The sequence below is a fragment of the Aphidius gifuensis genome, linkage group LG3, assembly GCF_014905175.1.
Source record: "Aphidius gifuensis isolate YNYX2018 linkage group LG3, ASM1490517v1, whole genome shotgun sequence".
In the NCBI taxonomy this organism is placed as follows: Eukaryota; Metazoa; Arthropoda; class Insecta; order Hymenoptera; family Braconidae; genus Aphidius; species Aphidius gifuensis.
This window is the reverse complement of record NC_057790.1, coordinates 23251392-23278405: the sequence shown is the minus strand read 5'-3', so window position 1 is coordinate 23278405 and position 27014 is coordinate 23251392. Positions and strand designations below refer to the sequence as shown.

General features: G+C 23.0%; 1 protein-coding gene across 7 annotated transcripts in view; it reads right to left on the bottom strand.

Moving 5' to 3' along the window:
- The window catches only part of LOC122853020 (potassium/sodium hyperpolarization-activated cyclic nucleotide-gated channel 2), a 35061-nt gene extending 30038 nt beyond the window's left edge, over nt 1–5023 (bottom strand). For 3 of the 7 annotated variants that reach the window (XM_044153205.1, XM_044153203.1, XM_044153204.1), the window contains exon 1: nt 3225–5020. In XM_044153205.1, coding sequence (XP_044009140.1) covers nt 3225–3319 — 95 coding nt within the window. In that variant the 5' untranslated portion in view covers nt 3320–5020. Of the gene's footprint in view, nt 1–3224 lie in introns of all 7 variants that reach the window. The other 4 variants (XM_044153206.1, XM_044153207.1, XM_044153201.1 and 1 more) reach the window with 3 other exon arrangements.
- Nucleotides 5024–27014: the final 21991 nt, after the last annotated feature.

Genomic DNA, 27014 nt, shown 5'->3' with positions numbered 1-27014 from the left:
AATAAATTTCTACCTTACCAATTTTTAAATTTACAAACAAATAATTATAGTTAAAAATTTTCAAAATTAAATATCTAATTAAAATGTTTATTCACGTATTTACATAGTTCAAAAGTTGGATAATCTAGGAATATCAAAAGTCATTAAATCCTTCACGATTTTCTAATGTAAAACAAAGTCTAAATTCAAAAACTTTTAAATGCAAATGAAAATGCATTATAAAATACGTTCAAAAAGAAATAAATTTTTATATAAAAATATTTTTTTAAATTGATATATATATATTGTATAGATTTATTGTTGATTTAATAAGACATGTATATAATAATTGTTCATGTCCATAAGTCTATATAAAATCTAGTGATTTATTATGATATTGATTTCAACGAATGTCTGTTCTAAATTTGTACATTGGTATATAAGTTTGTATAAACATAACATATGTAGGTCAGTTGTCTATAAATTTATCACACTATCATTTTTTACATAATTTACTTCAACAAATTACTGAGAAAAAATTCAAGAAATATAAGAAAAAAAAGGTAGTTCAATGTTAAAAAAATTAATTTTATAAATAAAATAAAAAAATAAATTGATTTTATAATAAAATTATTTTATTGTAAATTAATTTCATTATTATTCAATTTAATTGCTAAAAAATAATTATCAATTTATTATTTTATTGTCAATTAGTTTTAATTATTTTATTTTCATTTAATTTTTTGGCAATTTGAAAAACAATTAAAACATTTTTGATAATGTGAAACAAAATTTAAATATGGGTTTAAAAAAAAAAAAAAAAATCGCGCAATAAAAACTGAATGTGGAATGATTCAGCAAAGTTCATGTGACAAGTGGATATTTATTTTTTGTCAAGGATAAGGTCAGAAAGCTGCAATGCTTGCAAGACGACGTAGTGAAAGCTTTTTTTTTTTATTGAGGTAGTATTTTTATTTTATTTTGTTTCGTTTTTTTTTTAAAAAAAAGAGTTGAAAAGAATAAAAGACTTTTGTATAGTGCTTTTAATACAGACACATTGGTGCCTTAAAACGAACAAAAAAGCACGCGACATGCTATCGGACTTAACAATCTTTGCTGCAAGCTCTTATCGAAACAGCAAATTTTTATTATTTTTATTTTTCAACGAAAGTGCAATAAACAAGTATTTTTCAAAGTCTACTTAATGTTACTCTTGACTATTAATTACATATTACAATAATATTTTTATTTTTCAATTGAATATAAATTATATTTATTTTTATATAATTTTTAAAAATATTATTTAAATCAAATTTAAACTATAACTTTTGTAGATATTTATAGACTTATCATGACTATAATATAATGAATAATTAATTAGAAAAAAAAAAAAATACATTGACGCAATTTGTAAATAATTTTCAGTAAATTCCAAGAAAATTTTGTAACTTTTTCATAAAATTATGATTTTTAATTTGTTTTGTTTACCAGGTGTTTTTTTTTTTTTCACAAGACAAATAAAATATCTAATTTTTTTGTTCTTTAAAATCATACATTTATACATTTTTTTTTTTTTTCGTTCAACTGGGTTTTTTATTGATTTGATAATAATACTGGATAATCGCCTGTCGAGTACACCGGGTCAGATGATAAAAATAATGAAAAAAATAAAAAAAAAAAAAATAATCGATCATCTAAAAAGGATTTCATCGTTGACCGATATTAAACTCACGATCTTTATCACATATTTTTTTTCCTGTTGTTATTATATCCTAGTTAAAAATTTGAACATTAGCTTTTGATATATCATTTTTCTTTTTTTTATAATTAAATGTTTATTAAGGTGCAAAAACGTCAGCTGTTTGTTTAAAGTACATGTCAAGAATATTTTTTTAAAAAATGCTTTACGTGATAAATATTTGTGGTAAAAGTCTAGTAGTTTGTGTGAAGTACAAGTGAAGTTTTGTGGCACAAAAGAAGGGTAATTTGTTCCAGGTATATGAGACGAAAAGAGAATTGAAAGATCAATACTAGACAAAAGCTTTTGACATGGTTAGGTCACGATTTGAAAATCAACAAAGACCAGTTACTATTTGTATAAATTACTCATTTAATTTTTTTTTTGTTTGATATTAAATTTAAGTCGAAAAAAAAACATAAATTACTTCACATGTTTTATCAGTTGAATAATTAATTATTCAGGTAAAAAAAAAAAACAATTTAAATATCGTAAAAATTATTATACATTATTCACTCATATGTTTTTTATAAATTAAATAATTTTTTTTCATTTTTATATATTTTAATTAATGCTTCATTGTATTATTTAATTATACTGTATTGTAATGCAAATTTTGGAGAAAAAAAAAATGAATAAATTGAATTAATGATTTATATAATAAATAATTTTTTGTTATTTTTAAGTTTCTAAGAAAGATGTGAATACGTAATAATAATAATGATGATAATAATTTATCTGAACATACAATGGAGCATTCAGCTATTATCTTATCTCATTGAATCGAAATTTCAACGGTTTATTTTGACAAAACATCGTGCAAAACATTGAATAATAAAATGCATTATTATTATTCAATTGTATAATCGAAATATTGATATAACTTGTTGATAAATATACACACTATTCAATGAATAATAAAAAAAGAAAATATTCATATCAACCTTATGAAAAAACATTGTAAAGAAAAAAAAAATTATTGGAAAGGGAAATTGCATAAAATGATTACGAGGTAATGATCTTGATAAAAATTGAAATGATATATACATAAAACACAGTTAACATTTATTATTTTTATTTAAATAAAAAAAAAAAAAAATTTAGCACACAGCAATAAGCAGTGACTGAAATAAATTACACAAAAAACATTGATATTTAAAATTTTTTTCAAATAAAATAATTATTTAACAATCTACATTATAAATATATTTATTTATTTTTTTTTTTTTTAAGGCACAATGTGGAAGCAAATTTAAAAAAAAATATATATTCATTGCAAATAATTTGTTGTTTGTGGGCAAGCCAGGCGTGAGCATTTTGCAAATAAAAAAAATATAAATTTAAACATCAATAACAATAATTGTGTATAAACAAACGACCGTAAAATTTTTTATTATTTTAACAATAAAATATATATATTGCGTGAAAAAAAAAATATTAAACATTAAAAAAAAATAAACAATTACATAACATTAATTTGCGAATTATATTTTATTATTTTGCGTACATGAGAGGGTTGTTTTCCTGATTATTTGGGAGTTGAGAAATTGTTGATCTTCTTGGTCGCCATATAGCAAGTCTTGCAAAGCTGTATTTTGTCATTTTTAAATGTCTTTTTTTCTTATTCTTCTGTATATATTTATTCTTTTTTTTTCTCAAGATTATTATTTTTTTAATTTATTTATCCATTTAATAAATGGCTAATTATACGTCGAGTTTTTTTAAAACATTTTCGTAGAATTGTTATGAAGGACATGTTCTCAATCCCTCAGATTATCGATTTTTTATTTATGATCGTCTCAGTCGATTGTCTCAATGCTTTAAATATTTTTTTTTACTCAATTATCTGTGTCTGACTACAGCTAGGTTTGTATCACTTGATGATGACAATTGTCAAATAACTCATCGACAAAATAAAATAACAATGCTGTATAGTAAATGTGCCAATAACAAATTGTTTATAAATATATCCAAATATTATTATTTTTTTTTAATCAAGTGATTGAGTAGTATTCTCACTTAATATTATTTATTATTATTTATTGTATAAATCAATCACTGTAGAAGAAAATATTTTTTATTTAAAAAAACTGCCAACTGCTAATTTACCAGCCCAAAAAAAAAACCTTCGTTGTTGGTTAATTCGTTTAAAGCAATGTCAATGTTTTTCTTTTTGTTTTTTAAATTTTTTTGATGGACTATTTGCAACTCACGATAAAACTTTGATATATGTATTTCTAGAAACTTGCAGGTATGATATTGCGCCAGGCAATATAATAAAAGAAAAAAAAAGGAACAAAACAGGCGTCTTGGTTGTCAAGGCACTGAGCTTGCGCACGATTAATAAATTTTTTAATATAGATATATATAATTTTAAAAAATAAATTACCAATAAATTGATATTTTTTTTTAATATATTTTAACAAACATCTAAATTAGTTTATATAAACAATATAAGCAATTGATTATTAATATTTATTCAAGGACGGTTATCAGTCACTTTCATTTTTAAATTATTTAAAAAATTATTAATGCTAAATTTTTATATTTGAGCTATGTAACAATTGAGCCAAAAAGCATGTTTTTAAAAAAAAGCATTATTTATTATTGTTAATATTTTATTTATAATTAAATTTTTTTTTTTTATTTTCCATATCAGCAGTCTCTTGAGAATGATTGATCTTGCTGACTGGACTCTCGAGTGGATTATTATTGAAAAACTCGAGGGTCCAATTTTCAACGAGTCATATTGCCAAATGATATATCTGATAAATTGAGCTTTATTGTTTCTGCAAGTGTTGTGGTATTTTTCACCTCGTATTTTTCAGTTAAACCCATTTCAAGAATATCTTTCTATTAATTTTTTGCAACTTCTTTTTTTTTTTTTTCGTTTTTTATTTTATTTAAAAAATTTATTTCAAACTTTCTTTGATATTTATTTATCAATATTTTTTAGATTTTTAATTTTCTATTATATCTACACTGTCATTATTCATTTTTAAATAACATTAAAAGTACACTATTAATTTATTTTTCAATTTTTATAAATTTGTTACGCAAAATTTTGTCTACGTCATTAGCTCAGTCTGCACATTTTTTTTTTCTTTTTAGCTATTGGTTTTTTTTTTCAGGAACTGTCTTAACCCTTTATTCAAGTTTTGTTCTTCACGCACTCTTCTACCCCATTTTCATGACGTTTTAATTTTTATAATAGCACTTTTTGTTTGTCTTTGAAATTTTTTTACTAAAAGATATTTATTAGATTATTTTTTAAGCGGGTTTATTTAATAGAAGAATGACTATTTCAACCCCTTAGAATGGGCGACACCTGTCACTACCCAGTATGCAACCAACATGCAATGTCAAATGATCCTGCGACTGCGCTAAAAATTATCATCCCTTAATTTTTAATTCATTTTTCATCCATTTATTTCCGAGCGCTGTATTCTTGTATTCGGTTATTTATTTTTTGCAACAAAATTTATTAATTAATCATAGCTCAAGATTTCGATGAATAAATTTAATATTATATTACTCAATAAATAAATAAGCATACATAAAAAATTTGTAATAAAAAAAACAAAAACAAATTTGAAAATTTTTAATGTAAAAAAATATTTTAAAAATTATTTTTCATTAATTCTTACGGTATGGATAAAAGTTTTATTTTTTTTCAATATAATTTTTTAAGGGTTGTTTTTCAGATTGACTATCAGAAGGTACAGTTTACCCCGAAGACTAATACCGACATTTATTCTTCAAAAGCTCACCGCAAAGAGGCGCCACTATCTTGAGCTTTTTTGCACAATCGAAAAACATGTGTCTATGCAGACAAGGATTGCATAACTTTGAAAAAAAAAATCTTTAATTTTACATGCAGATAAATTCTAATACTAATATTTTAATTAAAATAAGAGAATAAAAAAACAAGATTAAAATACGTATAATCAATAAGAAAAAATTAAAATAATTCAAAGAATTTTAAAAATAAATTTAATAAAAATTTTTTTATGTTTCAAAAAATAAAAAAAGAGCAAATGTATCACCCTTAAAACACGACGCTTGGATGAGCTTCGTGTTGGACAAAATTAATTTCGTGTTCACTCAACGATGGAAAAAAAAAAAAAAAAAAATACCGCAGCCCTTTGTCACTTGCAGCTTCACTATTCATTATCTTTTTTATTTTCTGTTCACATTATTTTCAAGTTATACAGGCTTCTGTTTTTGCTCAACTCATCACCAACTTTAAAACATACGTGTGTTGAAAAAAACATAAACAAAATTAATTTAAAACTCACGAATTGGAAATTTTTTTTTTTTGAAATTTAAAAATTTATATGAATATTTATATTTTGTATTGACTTTAATATGATTTACCATTAACTAGCCTTTTTTTTCTGAGTAATCAATTGAATAAACAATTTTTATTTTACATAAATTTTCATTATAAATGAGTACGACAAGTATTTTTTTTTTTCGAATTTAAAAATATGATATTGTAACTTGTAAAAATTGCCAAGTTAATATATCATGACACAATTTCTGAGCATAAGGGCACAAGGGTGTGGACGACAGTACAAAAATATAATTTAAAATATCGAAAAAAAGGGAAAATAAATTTTTTTTTATTTATCTATTTTTAGTGTTATCGACCAATCACAGTGCTGAGGTCATTCTATGAGGACTTTTTGACTACCTCTTTTCTTGAGACTTATATTTTCTGATTTTCTGTCTTGCTTGACACTCTTGACACCCTTAAACCACACAATTCTTCTAATTGCATCTACCATTTATTACATCTCGACTTTTACTCTTGTAAAATTCTCATTAAACAAAAAGAAAAAATTTCGAAATAAAAAAAAAAAATATAAACAGTAATTACGTAGAATTCAAAATAAAAAATTATATTTTTGTCGTTTAATATATTTCAATAAACATCTATATTTATTTAAAATAAAAAAAATAAAATTTCATTCAGTACAATTAAACGCTAACAAGCTGATAAAAAAAATTTAAAATTTAAATTTCATCACAGCGAAAATGTGCAGCTTTAAATTATTCAAATCAAGTTGAAAAAAATTGATGAAAAATTAATTTAACAATTCCCCGTAATAATTGATTAATAAAGAAAAAAATATAAATTGTTTATGAAAATAATTTAAAATAATTAGAATAAAAAATACATAAAGAAAAATAACCATCAACGGAATTTATGAATGGAAGAAAAAATAGAAAAAATAAAAAAATATACAAGTACTTAAGAGTGTAATAATTTCGTAATGCAAAATAATGAAAATGATAATTTATAAAAGCAAAAAGAGGAGAAGATAAAATGCCTCATAATATAAAATATAAATAAGTGAAATAAATAATTAAATAATTGATAAAAATGTTTGATAAAAATTTGGGTAATTCACAGAGCGTGGCGCCATCAAACGTAATGTACATAGAGTTTGTTGTCTAGCCAATGAGAAAATAGATAGTTGTATGTGAGACATATACCATCTGGTTGCACTGGTACACAAATTATTGATCAAAAGAATACGCGCCAACTCAACTAATAACAAAAAAAATAAATAAAAAAAGAAAACTGATTTGTTTGCGCCAACAGGATGCGGATGTTTTTTCTTGTTTTTTTTTTTATTTGATTTTTTTTGTATTTGGAATAAAGAAGAAGAATTTTATGTTGTTGGATTTTCACTTGAAGCTTGAGAGAGTTTATAAACAGCTTTTTTCGGCCGCAATAGTTTGACTCTAACAAAAAATTACCTCCGGAAATTGTCTTGTCAATACTTTCGATCCTCTCAAATCTCCCAACGGAGAAGGCTGATGGCAATTTGATTATATCACTAGCCAATGATTGAAGTCAATAATTATTTTCTAAATAATACTTTATTTTCTCTCAATTTAAATATATATAAAATTAATTTGAATCAATACTAACGAACTGCTAATTAATATCGATTATAAATTAATTTTTTTTTTTTTGTATAATCATATAAATTTCAATCGTAGATTTATTTTTAAAAAAATTTTTCATATCAATAAATTAAATTTAAATTAAATATAATATGAAATTTCGAAGCTTTGTTAAAGTGCCTAAAAAATATATATATATAATAAATCCATTGTGTGTATACGTGTCTAAAGGTACTTAACTTTATTGAAACAGAAAAAAAAAAAAAAGTTGGATAATATCTTTTGTAATCAAATCATGAAATTCATTTGAAAGTATAATTTAAATAATTGATTTATGAATATTGAAATATCAGTGATATAATTTACAAATGAAAAAAAAAATTCATTTTCAATAAGTTAATTTTAAAATAGTTTTATTAATTTTAAATATTAATTTACTTACTGCGAGAAAGGCCAAGCTGATTCAAATTGTTGGGATGAGTGTTTTCCATGTTTACCCGAGTGTCGACGATGCTCAATTCCATGGCATCTATAAAAAATAAAATATTGAATATTAAAAAACCATCAATCATTTGATGGAAAAAATAAAAATATATAAAACCTGAAAACTTTTATCTTTTTTTTTTCTCATGCAATCGTGCATTAAATTTTTTAAATGTAAAAAAAAACATCACAATAGAATTTGCTGATCGAGTTTAGCACTCCATTAAAATTCTTGTTTACTTGATAAAAAAAAAAAAAATTAAAAGAGGAAAAATTAAATTCCTCTCAGTCAGACGTTTGTCATTTTTTTTTGTTTTGTACTTTCCACCATGAATATATAAAAAAATGAAAATGAACAATTAATAAAAAAAAAAAAACAATTTATTGACGCATCAATTTTTTTAGATAAATAAAAAATAATAATAATAATTCTAAGTATAAAATTAATAATAAAATATTGGCATGAAAATTGAGATAAAGTTATTTTTTTTCAATAATAATTTTTTGTTTTTTTTTGTACTGACAATAATTGTAGTTATTGTGATTGAAAAAATTAATAAATTAATCGGTCTATATAAATGTTGAAATACTTTTAATATAAAACAAACAAAAAATAATAAAAAAGACTAACGACTTGATCATAGATTTAGAAGTAGCACAATAGTGAGATTTGGATTTATTTTTTTGTAGAGAAAAAGTTGAGTATAACTTGATAAGTAATAGGGGTAATCGTCAAATCAAATAACGCGGATATGTACACATTGCTTTTTTTATCAACGAGATTGCCAATAATCATCAACACGCATGTTGATGTATTTCCATTATTTTGTTTCCATCAACTGTAATTTTCGGAGAAAGTAAAAAAATTTTCTCGTCATTTCTCCGTATGGGTAAATTTCGAAGAAATACGGAGTAATCATGGAGTAATTTGAAAAAAAAACTTTCACTAGGGTTGTATTTATGATAATTTTTTTATACAAGAATAAAAAAATATTATAAATAGGAATTAAAGATATTTGTTGATATATACTTTATAACAACGAAGAATTAATTCACTTAGTTGAGTTGGCGTGTATTTTTTTATTTATGATAGATCATCGATCAATAATTTGTGTACTAGTGCAACCAGATAGTATATGTCTCACATACAAACTATCTAAATTCATTAAAGTAATTTCAGTTTTCTTTTGAAATTTTTTTTTGTGTAAACTTACCATTAGAAAAATGCTTTTGAAAATGGTACCATCTCGTCTACTCCAAAGATACCACATACTCTAAAAATATCAACAGAATATATGGTTTAATATACACCAAATACTGTTAAAAAAAATCCACCTTATACTGTGAATCTTTACAGTATGCGGTATGTTTGAAGTAGACGAGATGGTGTCAATACCATTTTCATGTATTCCACTGAATTTTTATAATTATATATTTTATATAATATTATAAAAATAAATTTAAAAATATCTCCCAACATGAAAGAAAAAAAAAAAAATTTTTTTTTCTATATCAGCTTGTAATAAAAGGTTTAAAAAATAATAAAAAAATTATTCACAATGTATATTTAATAAAAAAAAAAAAAGTATATAAAAGAGAAGAAAAAAAAATGAAGGGGTGCTTGACCTTATCCCAGTTATCATCGTATACACAAGACAGAGCCTAATATAGCCTCGACCAACTATACATAGTGCTAAAAGCTCAGGGCCACTGACAAGACAACAATAGTCGACCTAGAGGCACGCGTCTCTCGATAATATATATCCTTGATCAAAAATCATCTTTATCATGCATCTATATTTTTAACTATACATCTATTTATTAATAAACTTTTTTTATTTAAAAAAAAAATACATAACTTTATGTAAAATCATTTTTAAATATTTTTATATAATTTTTTTATAATTTTTATTTTTGTTTGTTGTATCAATTTATTATAAAAAAATTAAGTCATATTTTAATTGTTTAATATTAAATGTTTTTTAATTATATTTGCATAATATTTTATGTTTATTTTATTTATATTTACATTGTTTTATTTTATTTATATTATTGCTATTATTTTTTTGAACTTTTATTGTTGATTTTTTATCAATTTACTATAGATAAATAAATCAAAACATTAAAAAAGGTAAACGACCGTGATATTACTCGTCCAAGTGTCTATAAAATACTCATAAATGAGACTTTTGGCTTGTGATATGTATTATATATGTTTTTTTTTTTTATTACTTTATAACGTCTGTTTGAGATAGTACTGATTTTTAAATGGATATATAAAAATCAATGGACAGAGTATTAACCCCTTTATATACATTTTATTTTTCACTTAATCATTTGAAAATTTATTATTTTTATCAGCACATGTATTTCAATGCTAAAAATAATAGCCCAGTCAGATCAACTTTTATTGTGTACAAGTAGAAAAACCAGGCTGTTGTCAGACCAACAAGCATCTAGCCGTTACTACTTCTATAAAAAAAAAAAAAACATACAAATTGTTACGACTTTATTTTTAATAGCTAATTTTAACTGTAAATTTTTTTATTATCAATTGTCTATTATTTAAATTGAAAAATAAATTGATAAGTAAATTTAAAAATTGAATTTACAAAATGTGCTTTTTTTTTGTCAATTAAAAATTGATATTATTTTTAAAAATTTAATAATTAATTTTCATTAATATATTTTAATAATTGTTTGTTTTTTTTTTATTTAAATATTTATATATTTTAGAAATATAACAGTTGATTTTTATTTTAGTTTAAATTTGATATTGAAATTTGTTTATTTTTCTGAATAATAATTGGCTAAAGATGAAAGGTCAAATGACTTTTTGGCAATACTTGACATATTGAGAAATTAATTGTACACATCTGGTAATTTTACATTTAATTCGACAAACTTTCAAGTGAATTAAATTGAATCGTAGTGGTCGATGATAGCTGGATTTACAGGGCGTGACCACGAGTCAAAAGTTCATGTCATTTTTCATGACTGATTTTGCAATATATATTATATTTTATCTTAATTATTTAATTAATAACATACAATGATAATAAATGATTTTATTATTATAATTATTTTAAATACAAAATAAAAATTTTATATTAACGCTTTTTTTTTACAAAGGAATATATTTTTTTTGAGGCTTGTAAATAAATGATAGATTTTTAAAAAAATTCTATTTTTCTCTTTGTTTCATCAAAGCAAGTTTTATCGATTTAATTTTATTGGAGCAACCTATTCAATATTTTCCATGTATCCAATATCCGATTTTATATTTTTGTAGCTTTTGAAAATGATTATGAGAAAAAAAAATATTCAGATATTTTTGTAATGTGGAAAAAATAAATAATTGAAGAGGAAAAAAAAAAAAAAACGAATATTACAAAACGTTTTCCGATGTTTGTAAGCTGAGTCCCGACAGTGTGCCTTCAGGGTCCGGAAAAATCAAACGGTTGAACGACTGTGGAAAAGTCGAACAAAAAAAAAGGGAAAAAATAAAACAAGAGGAAATAATGTCAGTATCAATGCTCACTGACAATTCTTTCCCAGGTTTTAATATTTAAAAAAAAACCTCATATGTAAAATATAAAAGAGAAATTTAAATGATATCATTTTTTTTTTAAATAAAAAATGAATTGATTGAAAAAAAAAAGTAAATTAAAAATAAGGCAACAACAGTTGATTACAGATAATAGTTGTTGTAATTAATTTACACTTTGAAAAGAAAAATAAATTAAAAAATTGTGTGAAGAAAAAAAATTATAAATATGAAAAAGCATATACTTTAGTCAAATTAAGCTTTTCTAATTTTTTTTTTTTTCTATTATTTTTATTATTATTTTCTTTTATGTTTGCACGTTCTTTTAATATTTTTTTTTTTACGTATTTCCTTAGTAAGCGCACGTGAATTAAATCGCGACTGGCAAATGGCAAAAACGAGATGCCAAAAGGCTTCAAGTGAGCTTCGTGAAAAGAAAAAAAAAAAATGGTCTTGAATTTTTAACTCGAATTTGCAATTCGAATACTAAATAGAAGCTAGTACATATTTTCTGTGAAAAAAAAAAAATATAAAAACCATTGAAAAACAAATAAAAAAAAATATATTTAATAAAATTTGATTTAAAAAAAAAATTACAATTGAAAAAAAAAAAAGAAAGGATTTTTAAAATGTGATATTTCAATAATAATTTTTATCCAACCACAAATGTACTCAACACAACATAAAAAAAACCAACTTTAGTATATATCATCTCCTCTTTGAGCTTTTCTTATCCATTTTATTCTATATCGATTTTTTTTATTATTATTACATTTTTTATCTATTGAATGATATTTTAAAGTAGTTTTTTTTTTTATAAAATGTTAAAGAAAATCTCGACAATTTTCCAACGACAAATTTTGTTTAAATGTCCTTGAATATTGAATTTTCTAAAAAAAAAAATCTAGTATTTTATAAAAATTTTATCTGCAGTATTTATTGTTATTTATATAAATTTATTATTATTTTTCAAGTTATATAAAAATTAGTTGTATGATGTTAAAGGTGCACACAACTTAACGCACGTGATATTTTTTTTTCATTTTCAATTCTTTTTATTGTGCATTTTTATGAAGCAATAATAAAATTATTTTTACACAAAAGAGTAAAATGAATTGTGGGTTATAATTCTGTTTTTTTTTTTTTCTCCTTATAATATAAAAGTATAAAACACGAGGGTATGTGTGTTTGTGTACTGTAAAAGCTGAGATATACCCTCGAGGTATTTTTTTTTTAAACTTTTTTATTTCATTTTTCTAGAGGGGAGTCTCATCCTGAGCACGAGTTTATTGTGTTTTATATAAATGTGGCCTACAGCATGTGACGACACTCAATATAAAAACCCTCATACATCATCACAATGACACTAGAATAATCGTCGTCTACATTAATTTAAACAAAAATAAATAAAATAACAAAAAAAGCGCCTCCAATATTACCACTTGTTTCAATATTTTTTTTTTCATTTATTTTTTTATCTTATATTTTTCCAATTCACATTAGTTTAAACGTTCATTTTTATATTCTTTTTTCTGGATCATATAGATAGTACAGATATTTATCCAAGTACACAAAAAAATCAGTCAGATAATACAGGTTAATCGTTGAACACAAAATCCTTCAATTTTTTTTTTTATGATTTTGTCTTTATGTTTCCTGTTGTTAGTTATTCCTTGTCATATTTAAAAAAAAAAAAAAAAATATATTTCCAGGTCATTGGGCAGCTTTCAGGGTCATCGGTGGATTGATCCATCACCGCGGATTGGACAGATGATTAATCGATTCACCAGCTGCATCAACACTGCGTCTCTCCATTTAATCTTCTTCATCGTAATTTGTATTCGACTCTATATCACATTACTATATGTACTATTTATTCTCGGTTTCTTATCATTATCAAAATTTTATAAATTAAAAGTGTTCGTTTATATATTTTTTATATTTCAAATGTTATTATTTTATTGGTGTTTATTTTTATAACTGTCGTGACTGTATTGAGACAGCTGGCAAAAAACTACATGGCAAAATGAAACTTGCTGTTTTTTTTATTTTTTTGCTTGACATTAAGTCGTGATAAAAAATAAAAATAAATATATACGATAAATTCAAACGATATATTCTTTATTTTTTGTTGATGATAAAGAAAAACAAGAGTTGTAAAAAATGTAATAATATAAATATATAAATGAAAAAGTTGAAAAATAATAATAACATATTTTACATTATTAATTTTATTTACTTGTGTGTATTTTGAAGTTGATAAAAAAAAAAAAAAATTATATAGAGCAAGACAAGTAGCATGTGTTAAATAAGGCTGATTACATAATTTTAATTAATTTTCAGGATAATTGAAAGAGCAAGCAAAGTTTGAAATAAAAAAAAAAAAATGACAACTATAGAAGTGAGTGTTTATTGACAATGGAATAATTATTATGGTAAATAGTGTAATGCTTTTTTGATAATTATTTTTTTAAATGTCAAGTTGGATGCAGCATAAAAAAAAACATTGAGAAGAAAAAAAGAAGGTAATCATTTTAAATAATTTGAAATATCATGCCAATGTTAAAAATAGAAAATACAAAATTACCCTAGTTTAATAAATTAATAAAATTTATTTTTAATGCAAAAATGAATTAAAAATTATTAATTGTAATTATTATTTTGATAATTGAATTTAGAGAGAAAAAAGTGTAAAAATATTTAAAGGATTGTGCAATGAAAAAAGAAAAAATAAACGAGACATTTAAAAAGATGGAAAAAAATTTAGTTGATAAAAATAATTTTAAAAAAAATTTATAATAATGTACCCTAAATATGTGCTCCTAGAAGCTGCAATGTCGATTGAATGGCAGCAATTGTCCAATCGTCCAATTTCCTAAATAATAATAAAAAATCAGAGACAATAAATTTGAGTGAGAATTCAAGCTTTGACAATGTGACATTAACTTATTTTTTTTTCTTCTTTTGGTATTTGCTTTTTATTTTTTTTTTATGCAATTGACAATTTCAATATATACAATTCAAGTATCGTAAATGGAAAAAAAAAGTAAACGTTTGTTTTAATTAATCTGAATGTCTCAAATAATCCAAAAGAAAATTCATCTGGAAAACGTTAATCGTTATTTATCAACGAGTAGATATTCAACACTTTAAAGAGCCACTAAACGTTTAAATAAATATAAAAAAAAAAAAAATTTCAAGTACCCTCAGAGTTAGCAACATAATTATCCAACTTGGATTGAAAAAAAAAAGTAAATTATTTGAGGATTTTGTTAAAATGATGTTAAAATTTAAACAGATAAAAAAAATGTATTAAACCTATACTTTACCGAGTTGTTGATTCTAAAAAAAAAAATAATAATAATTCAGTATAATTCTTGAATAAATAGAATATTAAAGAATCATCGAAAAACGATGAATATTTTTAATCAAAAAAAAAAAAAGAGATAATAAGCCACATTTAAAATATACAACAACTTTCACCGCAAAATTGATTTATCGATATGACCTGATTTATTTATTATTTTTTTTTTTTTTTTCACGCAAATATATACAAAAATGAATATCACGTGACTCGTTGCCAAAAATTGGTACACGTACAATATTTCATAATGAATAAAAAATATATACAAATAAATATTTTAGCTGCCAAAAAATAAAATTCATCAAATTTTTTATTTATCAATAAACTAGTTCATGTAAATAAAATTTTTTAATTAATTTAAAGATATATTTAGCAATAATTTACATGTTGATAATTATTTATCAATAAATAAATACATAGAGCCTCTCGGTAATTTGAGGAAAGTAATATTTTTAAATTGTAAAAAATAAAAAAATGAAATTAAAAGATAAATAAATGATGAAAAAGGTTGTGTGTGCAAACCCTTGACAGGCTGCAGGTAGATGCCGCAAGCACAACCAAGATGATGACAAAGATATGCAAAAAAAAGAAATATATATAAAATAAAAAAACCTTGAATACATATATGTGTATATGTACCTTCAAAGCCTCACGTGGTTTGTGTTTCAATCCCTCTCTTGAAAATATATAGCCTTGCCAATATTCCTCTTTTTGCCACTACCACAAACACCACCACCCTGCAATCACCTTGCATTGCACCACTTTGGCACACTCAAAAAACGCCCTCGGCTGACTATTTACAACGGGTCGGACACCTTATTCCACATCAACCAAATACAGAGATCTGGGTCGTCGATTTTAATCGGATTTTAGACGTTCCCATTCTATTATAACTATTGTAAATGTTTTTTTTTTTTTTCTCTTTATTATTTTTAAAATAATTTCATAATGAGTTTTCTATTTTTAAATATATAGATATTTTATTTTAAGAATATAAAAAGTTTCAAAATAAAAAAAGATAATAATAATTAAACAGCAAAAACAATAATGTTAAAAAAAAATTATATTATAAAATGATCAAAAAGAATTTTATATACTATAACATTTATTTTATCACTAGGGATTTTATCTAAGAAGACCATTGGGAGTACTATGAGAGAATTTGACCAACTCTCTGGTATGTATCTAATGGACACACATACAACTTTCCTTAACTCAATATGTTCCAGTAACCGCAGTTACCCACAAACATTTTCAACAACGTTGATGTCATGTTGGACGTTAATTTAGTATATCAAAATAATCATCAAAAAAATAAAAATAATAATCTCTTAAAAAACAAATGCACTGTTTTTTTTGTTTCAGTCTAAAAAATTAAAAACAAGATAAATCAGGTCATGGAGAAAAGGTTGTGTCAAAACAAGGTGTTTTAAAAGAAAATTAAAAACTAGAAAAAAAAAAAAAATGAATATATATATAAAATAAGAAACAAAAAGAACAACTGTAGCTCTGATTTTAGGAGATAAGAAAAAAAAAAAAAAGGCAAAGAAGGAAATGCATGTAGTGGAGGGAAAATATTGCAGATATAAAAAAGAGTTGATAGAAAAAGATGAAGAAGAAGAAGAAGAAATAGGTGATAGTGAAGGAGAAGGAAAAAGGTCGTTGATGAAGAGGAGGAAAAGGAGGGTAACAATATGGGTCAGTTATCGATTGTTTCCTGGCCCGAGAGAAAGAGAAAAAATACTTAGAGAAAAAGAGAGAGAGAGGCAACATTGTAATACTTGTATGCAACCACCTTACTGCATGTATATATATTTTGTTATCTTAGATACTCGGTGGTTACAAGGTATGCAAATATGAGGAGTATACAGGTGTTGATAATAATATCAACATGCACATAGCCCACATATAATTTTGACAAAAAAAAATGTTAAACAGACAGAGAAGATGAAGAAGAGGAAGAAGAAGAGCGAGAAATTTAATATATATTTGCAGTGTGAATATGTATTGGTGTATAAAATCTGTCGTCGATTCAACATCCGGTGAGGGATGCTTGACATTGCAATAATTTCTTTGTCTTTTTCTATCTTGATATCTCTTTTTGTGTGTGATGTCGACTGCCCTCAGGCCATGCTCCAGTTTACCACTTCCGTTTATTTTTTTTTTTTTTAAATTTTATATAGTTTAAAAGGTATTTTATCATCTTTTTTATTCTTTGATTTTTTATATTTAATCTTATGGGAGACAATAATTGAGATAGCAAAATTGAAAAAAAATATAATTATTAAATTTTTTGTATTTGGATTTTTTGTTTTATTATTGTTTTTTATTTTTTTTTTATCATAAGCACTGATGCTCTGTGTAATAATCAATTTTTATTTCGCAACACAAAAGTTTTAAATGTGTAAAAAAAAGTTAGTAAATTAATAAATTTATTAATAATAAAAAAACAGTTTAAACTATTGGTTTTTGTAGTTTAAGTTTTTTATTTTTTGTATAAAAAAATTTATTTTTATGCCTTGGGTGGACTTTTATTCTAGAAGACAGCATTTGAATGGAGATATATATGAAGACAGTGAAAATATTTTCCAATGGATATAAAAAAAAAAATATTGTGCAAAAAGACAAACGAAGAAGTTGACGATTGTGCTTTTTAAAGTTGACAAATATGTCTTGAAGAATTATCAAAGAAAATACAATAGAAATTCTTTTTTTTTTTTTTCGAAACAATTATTCTTTGTCAACTGGTGCAAAGTGTGTTTCAAACAAAATGATTATTTCATGATTGTTTAAATTAAAAAAAAAAAACATTTAATGAATAAAAACTTTTATTTCCGTATAGTTAAATTTAGAATATTGAGTATTTAATATTATTGACAAATAAATCAATCGAGTATAAAATTTATAAATAAAAAAAACTTCATTACTTAATATTTCAAAAATTCATGAAGCAAAAAAATAAATAAAATAATTTTTTTTTCGTTAAATTACACGTACGTAACGCGAAAACCGAATATTATTTTCAAATAAAAAATGATTAACGTGAGCAATGAGAGAGTGTTTTTACTTCAACTGTAAATATTGTTAACCGAGCCAAGCATAAGTAGAAAAAAAAAAATAATCCAACCACCGTAAATGAACTTTAATTAAATAAACAAGTCAATAACACATACACAATGTACATAAAAATACACCCACGTAAAATATATTTTTTTAATTATCTAAATAACTATCAAGCAAATAATTGAGTGGGTGTAAATATAAAAAAAAATATTTAAAAATATAATTTACACAGTTAAAAATATATTTAATAAAATTTATTATTTTCATTATCAAAATATAAAAAAAAATATAAAACCACTTGAAAAATATTTCAATTTAATAATTAAAAATATATAATTTAATATTTTTTTTTTAACTATTTATTGAGATTAAAGCTTTTGAATGTATTTTTGGATTAAAAAAAAAAATAAGAACATAATAGTCTAACTATTAGTCTAGTTTGACGTCATCTAGATTCTAGAGAATTTGATGACATGTCTTGTAGTGATACCACAACATTATCCTATTTACTTTCACTAAAATTAACCTGTTTACTTTCTTCATCTTACACCCACGTATGAAAAGTCGATAATTGTAATTATGTTAATTCATGGTTATAATTATATTATACAATTCTGTGAAACTAAGATTACTGATGTAAAATGTAAGTTAAAAATTATATGACAGAATTTATACACAGCATTTAACAAGGCTTATATTTATTTTCCAAGAAATTTAGTTTATCGATTAACCAAGTATTTAATTAACTAATTAAATAAATTAATAATTAACAAGTATCATTGTATTTTTTTGATCTTTAAAAATAATTTTAAACACATATTCAATATTTGAAATAATAGATGACTAAGCTTTAAAATTTATTTAATCATAAGCTGTGGTATGTTTAGAAGCGATCAATATTGTTTATATTGTATCAACACGAAGTTGGATAAAAGCAGTCAAGGGTTTCAAGAGTATGATGTGAATCAAAATAAGGGAATGGAGATGATACTGAATAAAAAGTTTACTTTTAAAACTATACAATGTGTGTACATTGAAAGATATATATAATCAAGCAAATCCTCTTTTGGATTTTATCAAATCCTTTTACGTCTATTATACTTTAATGAAAAAATAAAATTGTTTTTTAATAAAAAAGATTGTTAATTTTAAAATTATTTAATTTATTAATTTATTTTTCAGATCGAATTGTTGATTAAAAAATTTGAACCTATGTTATTTAGGTTTTACTAATCCTTTTGCTTTTTTTTTTGTGGAAAAAATCAAATATTTCATTCACCTGTTATTTTTTTTTTTTTTTAATATTTACATTTCGCACTTTTCATATTCAAAGTTTATTCAGATTTTTTTTTTTATTTTCTTCAAGGACACAATGGTAATTTGACACACGTACATTGTATAACTCTTGTGACACGTGAAAAACATAATTTTTATTTATAAAAAAATAATAATAAATATAAAAAATTAAATCATCTTGTAATTGTCAAGAAAAAACATAACCATTTACAAAGTAATAAAAAAAAAAAAAAGTTTATACAATTTATAATCATGATTATTGTTTTTTTTTTATTTTGAATATTTATATTTTTATTTTTCAAGTTGAGAAAAGAAAAATAACACTCGAATAATGGAGCAAGGAAATGCTTTTGTGACCATGTGAAAAAAAAAAAATAATATGATAAAATAAATTTTTTGTTTTGTAACAGTGATAAATGCCAAGTGTATATAAATATTATATAATCAGAACTTTTTTTACCGGATTCTAGAATCAAATCAGATACAGAAAAATAAGCTTGCCGGATGTTTGCTCTGAATTTTCAAAACATTTTAAATTTTAAAATGTAAAAAAAGAAAAATAACTTTTAAATTTTATATCGATGACAGAAAAAAACTCAAATAAACAATTAAACAAATTAATTGCAAAATACATATAATTAATTTTGTTTTTTTTATTTTAAAAAAAATATAAAAAGTTAATGATTCAGCAGAGACAAACTGTTCAATCAATGTAATGACAATATAAAAATAAGAAAAAAAAAAATAAAATGAGAGAGTGGGTCGAGAGCAGGATGTTAATTTACAAAGACCTCAAGGCACCAAAGAAAATATATAAAAGAGGCGATTTAAAAATGTAAGAGTAAAAAAAAAAAGAGTGAACAAGAGGGTGAATTAAAAAAAAAAAAAAAAAAAACTTCCAGAGTTTTAGCCACCAAGTGAAATATCAAAGAAACTCATAAAGACATAAAATGAAAAATCAAGTATTTGTCTTTAAAAAATTCCATACAATGATAAAATAAAATTGGACAAAAAAAAAACCCCATAATTACATAGAATTAAATTTATTTTCAATAAAGCAAAATATATTTTTCGACAAATAATTGTAAATTGAATGAGAAAAATTTTTTTATATATTATTTTTAAAATAAATAAAAAACATGTAGTGTATTTTATTTGGTATAAAATCGATTGAAAAAGTCGAAGAGATAGCCTCGAAATACCAAGTAGAGTATGGAACGCGTGCAAAATATCGTGTGTTCTTGTATCATCAAGTCTCAACTTGACGTACACAGGGATTTATAAAGAATTGGTGAAGAAAAGAGGCAAAATGATGAGAAGAGAGGATGAAAAGAGCCAAGGGAGGATAAAAAAATAGAAAAAAAATAAATAAAAAGTGACATAAAAGAGAGAATAGAAGCAGATCCTCTTGAGGAAATAGAAGAGAGAAAGAATAAGGAGGAGGGTGGGTATGTACCTTGAGATCAGTGCCAAGAGTTTGAAAATATATAGTACCAAAAAAGGTTGCATCGTAACACCAATTTATCCAAACTCTTACTTTTTAAAAATCTTTATTTTCAATTTTCTCTCAAGAAAATGATCATTATTCAATAAAAATAATAATATTTATCATAATTTTATTGACATATATTTAATTATTATATTTTATACCCGATTTATAACTCTACATGTAATTTAAAATAGAATTTTTTATTTTTTATTTAAATAAGTTTTATTAATAATAAAACGTGACATTTGACAAGTAAGAAAAATATTATCTTGAATATTTCAAGTCAGTTGAGAGATTTTTTTCGATGGTGAGATAGTCCTGGTACAAATTTAAAACCTCTTGACAAAAAGGATGGTAAAATGATAGATAAAATAATAATTCTGGATGCATTTTATATTTTCAAAAAAAAAAAAAGAATAAAAGGATGATAAAAAAACTTTAAAAAAGGATAAGTTTCCATGAAATATAACAATACATTTGTGGTAACTTCAATTGATAATAAGACACCGCAGTCGAATTTTTGAAATAATAATAAATTCAAACTATTTTTTTTCCCAATCAACCAACCCACATCTACTGCCACCACATATTCTTTTTTTTTTTTTTTTTCAAATTTATAAACGTTAAAAGTGAAAAAATAAAATATTTTATTATATTATAATGAGACGATAAAAATTGAAGAAAAGCGTAGAAATATCGGAGAAAAACGTAAAACTTTCGGAGAAAAGTCGGAGAAATATAAGAAAAAAGCAAAGAAAAACTTTACTTTTGTGCCAAAAAGAAAACTGTAGCAATACCTCCTCAGTAACTTCAAATTTTTTCCAAATTGACCCATGTGAAGAAAAAATTTCTCCTTAACAAATAAAATATAAACACTACAAAAAAAAAAAAAAAATTTTAAATAAAAAAAACTCAATAATAATAATAGTCTTTTTTCTTTTATTGATACAGTTTTATTTTTGGCACAAAAATACAAAGATATTGGAATATATATTTTTGGAGTATATATATTATGATTTTTTGAAATTTTATTTTTTACTCTGACAATGGCCTGAGGCCAAAAGCGAGTATCAACTAGTTTTTACGGGCATATATGTCAAAAATGACAGTAGCAAATTTTTTTTACCTTGAGGCATTTTAGGTTGCACTATTTCAACAAGACCAGAGGTTAACAATATATATACTTTTTTTATTTTTCAACATTGAAATACATATTTATTTCTTGGTTTAATAATAAATTGCTTGGATTATCCACTAAATGACTGTACTGTTAAAACTTAAAGTGGAACTTGTATTTGTTTTAAAATTGCTCTTCATAAAGTGATTTAATATTCAGTGAGTGGCATGATCATAATGTCTATTATATTTTGCGTTATATGTCATAATATTTTGTAAATTTATTGTACGTCGTGTTGTGAAAATATTAAATGAAAAATTTAATGAAAAATCGTTGGGAAAAAATTCAAATAACGGGCCACAATATTCACACCTTAAAACATTCCAAAATTTTTTTCAACTAAAATTATTAAATATAATTATAAAAATTAATAGCAAATTTAACTTATTGTTTGTTGTTATAATATTCGGTTTTTCTATTTTAATTATATACATGAAAAATGAAAAAAATAAAGGAAGGTCTGACACTGCTTGACTTGTACTACTGAAAATTAATTTTCAAATAAAAATGCCTGTTTTATTTATATATTTAAAAAATAAAAAAATATATATTATTTTTTTCAAGTAATTATAGAATATTTATTTTTTTTAAAAATATAGAAATTAATTTTCATTATTAATTAACTATAAAGACAAGTTCATCGGAAATGTTTTTATTTATTTTATATTTTTCATCGAATGTGATAAACAACAGTCGTTTTGCATCGGTGAGTTTAGTTTTTCCAATTACTTTGCTTTTTGTCTCTCAAAAAAAAACAAACAAACAAACAAATAAACAACAAAAAAAAAAAATGAGTTAGTGTAATAACAACGAAAATGACAATAAAAAAATGAAAAAAACAGGAAAAAAAAAGGGAAATATACTGGTTCAACGTGGAAAAATGAGGGAGGTAAATAAAATGACAGAAAAAAAAAAAAAAAGATGGGGTTGGTAGAGATGCAAAGGGTGTTACACCGGATGCTTGATAAAAGCGATTCGTTATACCAGCGGACAACGATAAACCCATAGTTGTGTTCCGTAGTACGTGTGACATACGCTTGGACTAAAACAAACTGGATATATTTTATTTTTTAAAATCACACTTGCTATATATTTTTAATTCCTTAAACTCCATTCTTTTATTTTTATTTCCTTTTTATTATTCAAAAAAAAAAAAAAATTCTTTTCATATAAATATTTGTTTTCATTCATATTTTTGTTTTCATACTTAATATTTTTTTTCATTGTTAAAAAAAAAGGCTATTGTTGAGAAAAAAAAATATTTTTCCCTTTCGGCAATTTCGATTTGCAACGATAATTTTAACCATGAACAGTCTATTGCGTTAAAATGAGCAAAAAAAAAAATATCCTCGTCCTCAATTTCATACAAAGAAAGCTTTAGATTTTTTTTTTTTTTTTCAAATTGCATTCTTCTCCCCGGCCCCCCTCTCAGCACTTGACTTTTATACTATTATTTTTTTATTAGAATAGAAAAAAAAAATGAAAAAAATTTACTGTTATGATTTCATAGATATATGATTTTTGAAATACAAAAAAAATTTTACGAATAAATAAAAGTCACGTAGAAAAATTTGCCATGGGCAAGATTATATTTTATTTATTTTTGTCAATTGTTAAAAGATGATGCAAATTGAATTGATAATTTATTTTTTTGTAGAAAAAGTTTTAGAATTTTTTTTAAACAAAATATGACGATAAAAATCGTTAGCTAATTTTTTTTTTAATTTTCAAAATATCGTCAAATAATATATTTTATTTTATCTTATATAAATTCTTTTGGAATCTTTGTGTCATACTTTTATCGTTGTCATTGTCAATAGTTTTTCTTTGCTCTATTTTATATTTTTATAAATATTTTTCTATTTGCTTTTCTAAGGCCGCACAATAAGCAACAAAGTGAAATTACTTACACACGAATACTAATTTTATTCGCTTGAAAAAATAATAACTTTGTTGGATTTTCAACGCAATATAAATTTATATTTAAATAATAATAACAACAAAAATATTACATCATTGAAATAATAAATTTAAATAATAAAAAATATTAATTTCAACAAAAGATGGCAATTTTTTATCACACTAATGCCATCTTTTTAATTCAATCAATTTTCACATTTAATTTTTTTATTTTTCTTATATCATTGTTTTCCTTTCGTTAATCTTCAAATGAGGCAGATAAATTTAAACAAGAAAAAAAAATTTTAATGCGACCTTGTTACGCTACAAAAATTTTCAATCCACGCATATATATTTATTTTTTTTTCATTTTCCAGGATGATGAAAAAATATAAAAACAATATTGAAGACATGAACAATACAAGTTACTATAGTTTTGTTTAAAAATAAAAAAAAATGTATAAAATATAAAAATACGGTATGCTTCAGGACAAGGTCGAGTGTCGATTTGTCATGGATAATGGCACTTTCATGAATAACAAAAATTAAAAAAAAAAAATAAAAACAAATGGAGATAAAAATAATAATAACTGCTCTTTCAGTGTGTGCTTGAATAAATACATCTTCCATCATATAGCTTTCAAGTATTAATTCAATAAAGATATGCATATTGTATAAGAAAATTTCAAGTTGTTGAAAAGTTTCAACTTATCAAGAAACCAACATAGATAATGTAAATTAAAAAAAAAAGGCATTATTAAATAACTGAAAAAAATAATTAAATAATTGAAATGTCTATCTAACTTTGAAATTAAATAATAAAATATCGTCTTTCTTTACAATTCTTTAAAAAACATAAATAAAAGAAAAAAAAAAAAAACTATTTTAAATTTAAATTATTTAAATTTTACAACAAATATCACTGGACATAAATTTAATTTTCCAGTTTAAATATTTTATAAATAATCAAGTTGATATAAAATTAAACAATCTAAAAATCTATATAAAATTTTTGATTAAAAAATTTATAAAACTTACGGATGTGAAACACGTCTAAGACTTCTCATTGACATTGCTCTCACTCTGGATCTTGTTGGACCACATGATGATGATACACCACTCGATATAATACTCGGGGTTGTGTGACACGTGGACGGGGGATCATTATGTTCCCCCGTAGCCACGGCCACCCCCGATAAACCCGAAGTAGCCAGTACTGAACGACGTATTAATGAATCAGTATGACTACTATTATCAGTAATACTACGTAAAATAACACGTATTAAATTACGGGCAAAACGCCCATTAAATATTTCAAAACCCACTCTGATATTAATTTGGTGACAAACACCCCCTCAATCAATGAGGGATGGTGATGTACACCCACAAAAAAATAATAACTATATAAACTCACGTTTTTTTTTTAAAATAAACTTTAATAATCCACTGTGTTTATTCAATTTAATTTATATTTTCACTTTTTTATTTTTAAACTTCACTAAATGTTTTTCCTTTTACTTCTTCTATTACAATAATTGGATTATTTTTTTTTTTTTTTACAGGATATCATCTGATTCATCAAATAGACCTAAAAAAAAAAAGGAAAAAAATATATAATTTTTTTTCATCTATGAGGAGATTAATTTTTTTTTTTTAATATTTTTTAGATATTGGATGGTAGATTATCTTGAAATTGTGACGTCTTTTGATATGATACTAGTGAACGTGACTCTAGTTTGGTGGATGGATCAATTTGACTTAACTAAAAATGGTATTGAGCCCACTGGTGATACAAATATATATGTGTGTATGTATCAAATATCTATGTACTTGATGTATTGACTCTTGGATTTTATATATATAAATTATATTTTGCTGCAGGGCTTTCGATATACATTGCACGTAAATTCATATTACACTACCACAATGTACTTTATTGCTTCACGTACATTTATCCAAATACACACATACAATATTAATATTTATATAATATATATTATAACTTTAACTCTTGTTTTCCAATATTATTACTAGTAATTATAAGTTAATTACAAATTGCAGTTATAAAATTTTAATTGAGAAAAAATAAAGAAAAAAATTTCTAACAATATTAAATTCAATTTTATTATATATAATTTTTTTTTTTCATTTGAAAAAAATAATATAAAATATATCAAATGAAAAATAAAAAATATAGTCAATTTTAAAGTTTTAAAATTTATATATTTTTTAAAAGTTTTGAAATATTTTATAATCAATATTTGTTGAAGATAAAAAAAAAAAAAAAAGAAAGAAATAAATAACAATATAAAAGTTAAGAATAAATAATAAATTGACAAATTGATTTCTGGGTCAGGATGAGTATTGAAATTGAAAATATAAAAAATCAATAATTGTTGATAATAATAAATTAATATACAAGTTTATTGTGATGATAAAAATAGTCAATGAGAATTTAATTATAGCCAATAATGTAGTTGATCACTTGGACAATGTTACTTGTAAATGTTGTGTTATGTATAACTGTGTGTCATCAGTTAAATTATACTATTATGTATATGTAGATGAAACTCTGTTAATGAAACATGGGAATATGTCGAGACCGGCTGATTCACCAGAAGCTAAGCTAATTTGTATATTTTTTTTTTTAATTTTTAATTTTAAAAAATCGATACAATTCACTAGGCTAATATTTATTTTTAATTAATTAATCATTAAAAATCAAAATTACTTACTTGAATAATTTTAAATTTCATTTAAAAATATTCACTGATTTTATTTATTTTTTAAAACATTCAGAATTTAAAATAAATACAATTTTTTTTCATTAAATTCTCTTGGAGATATCCAAGGCACTAACTAATCACTTGAAATTTTTTTAAAAAAAACTAAACACAAAATAATTAAATAAATAAAAATAAAAAAAATAAATAATTTAAAAATAATATTTAATTTTTTGATTTTTTGTCTTTGTAAAATATGAAAGTAAACTAATAGTGTCAAAAAATATGTATCTTTGACATTTTATCAAGGTCCAAAACACAAATAGTTTCATAAAAA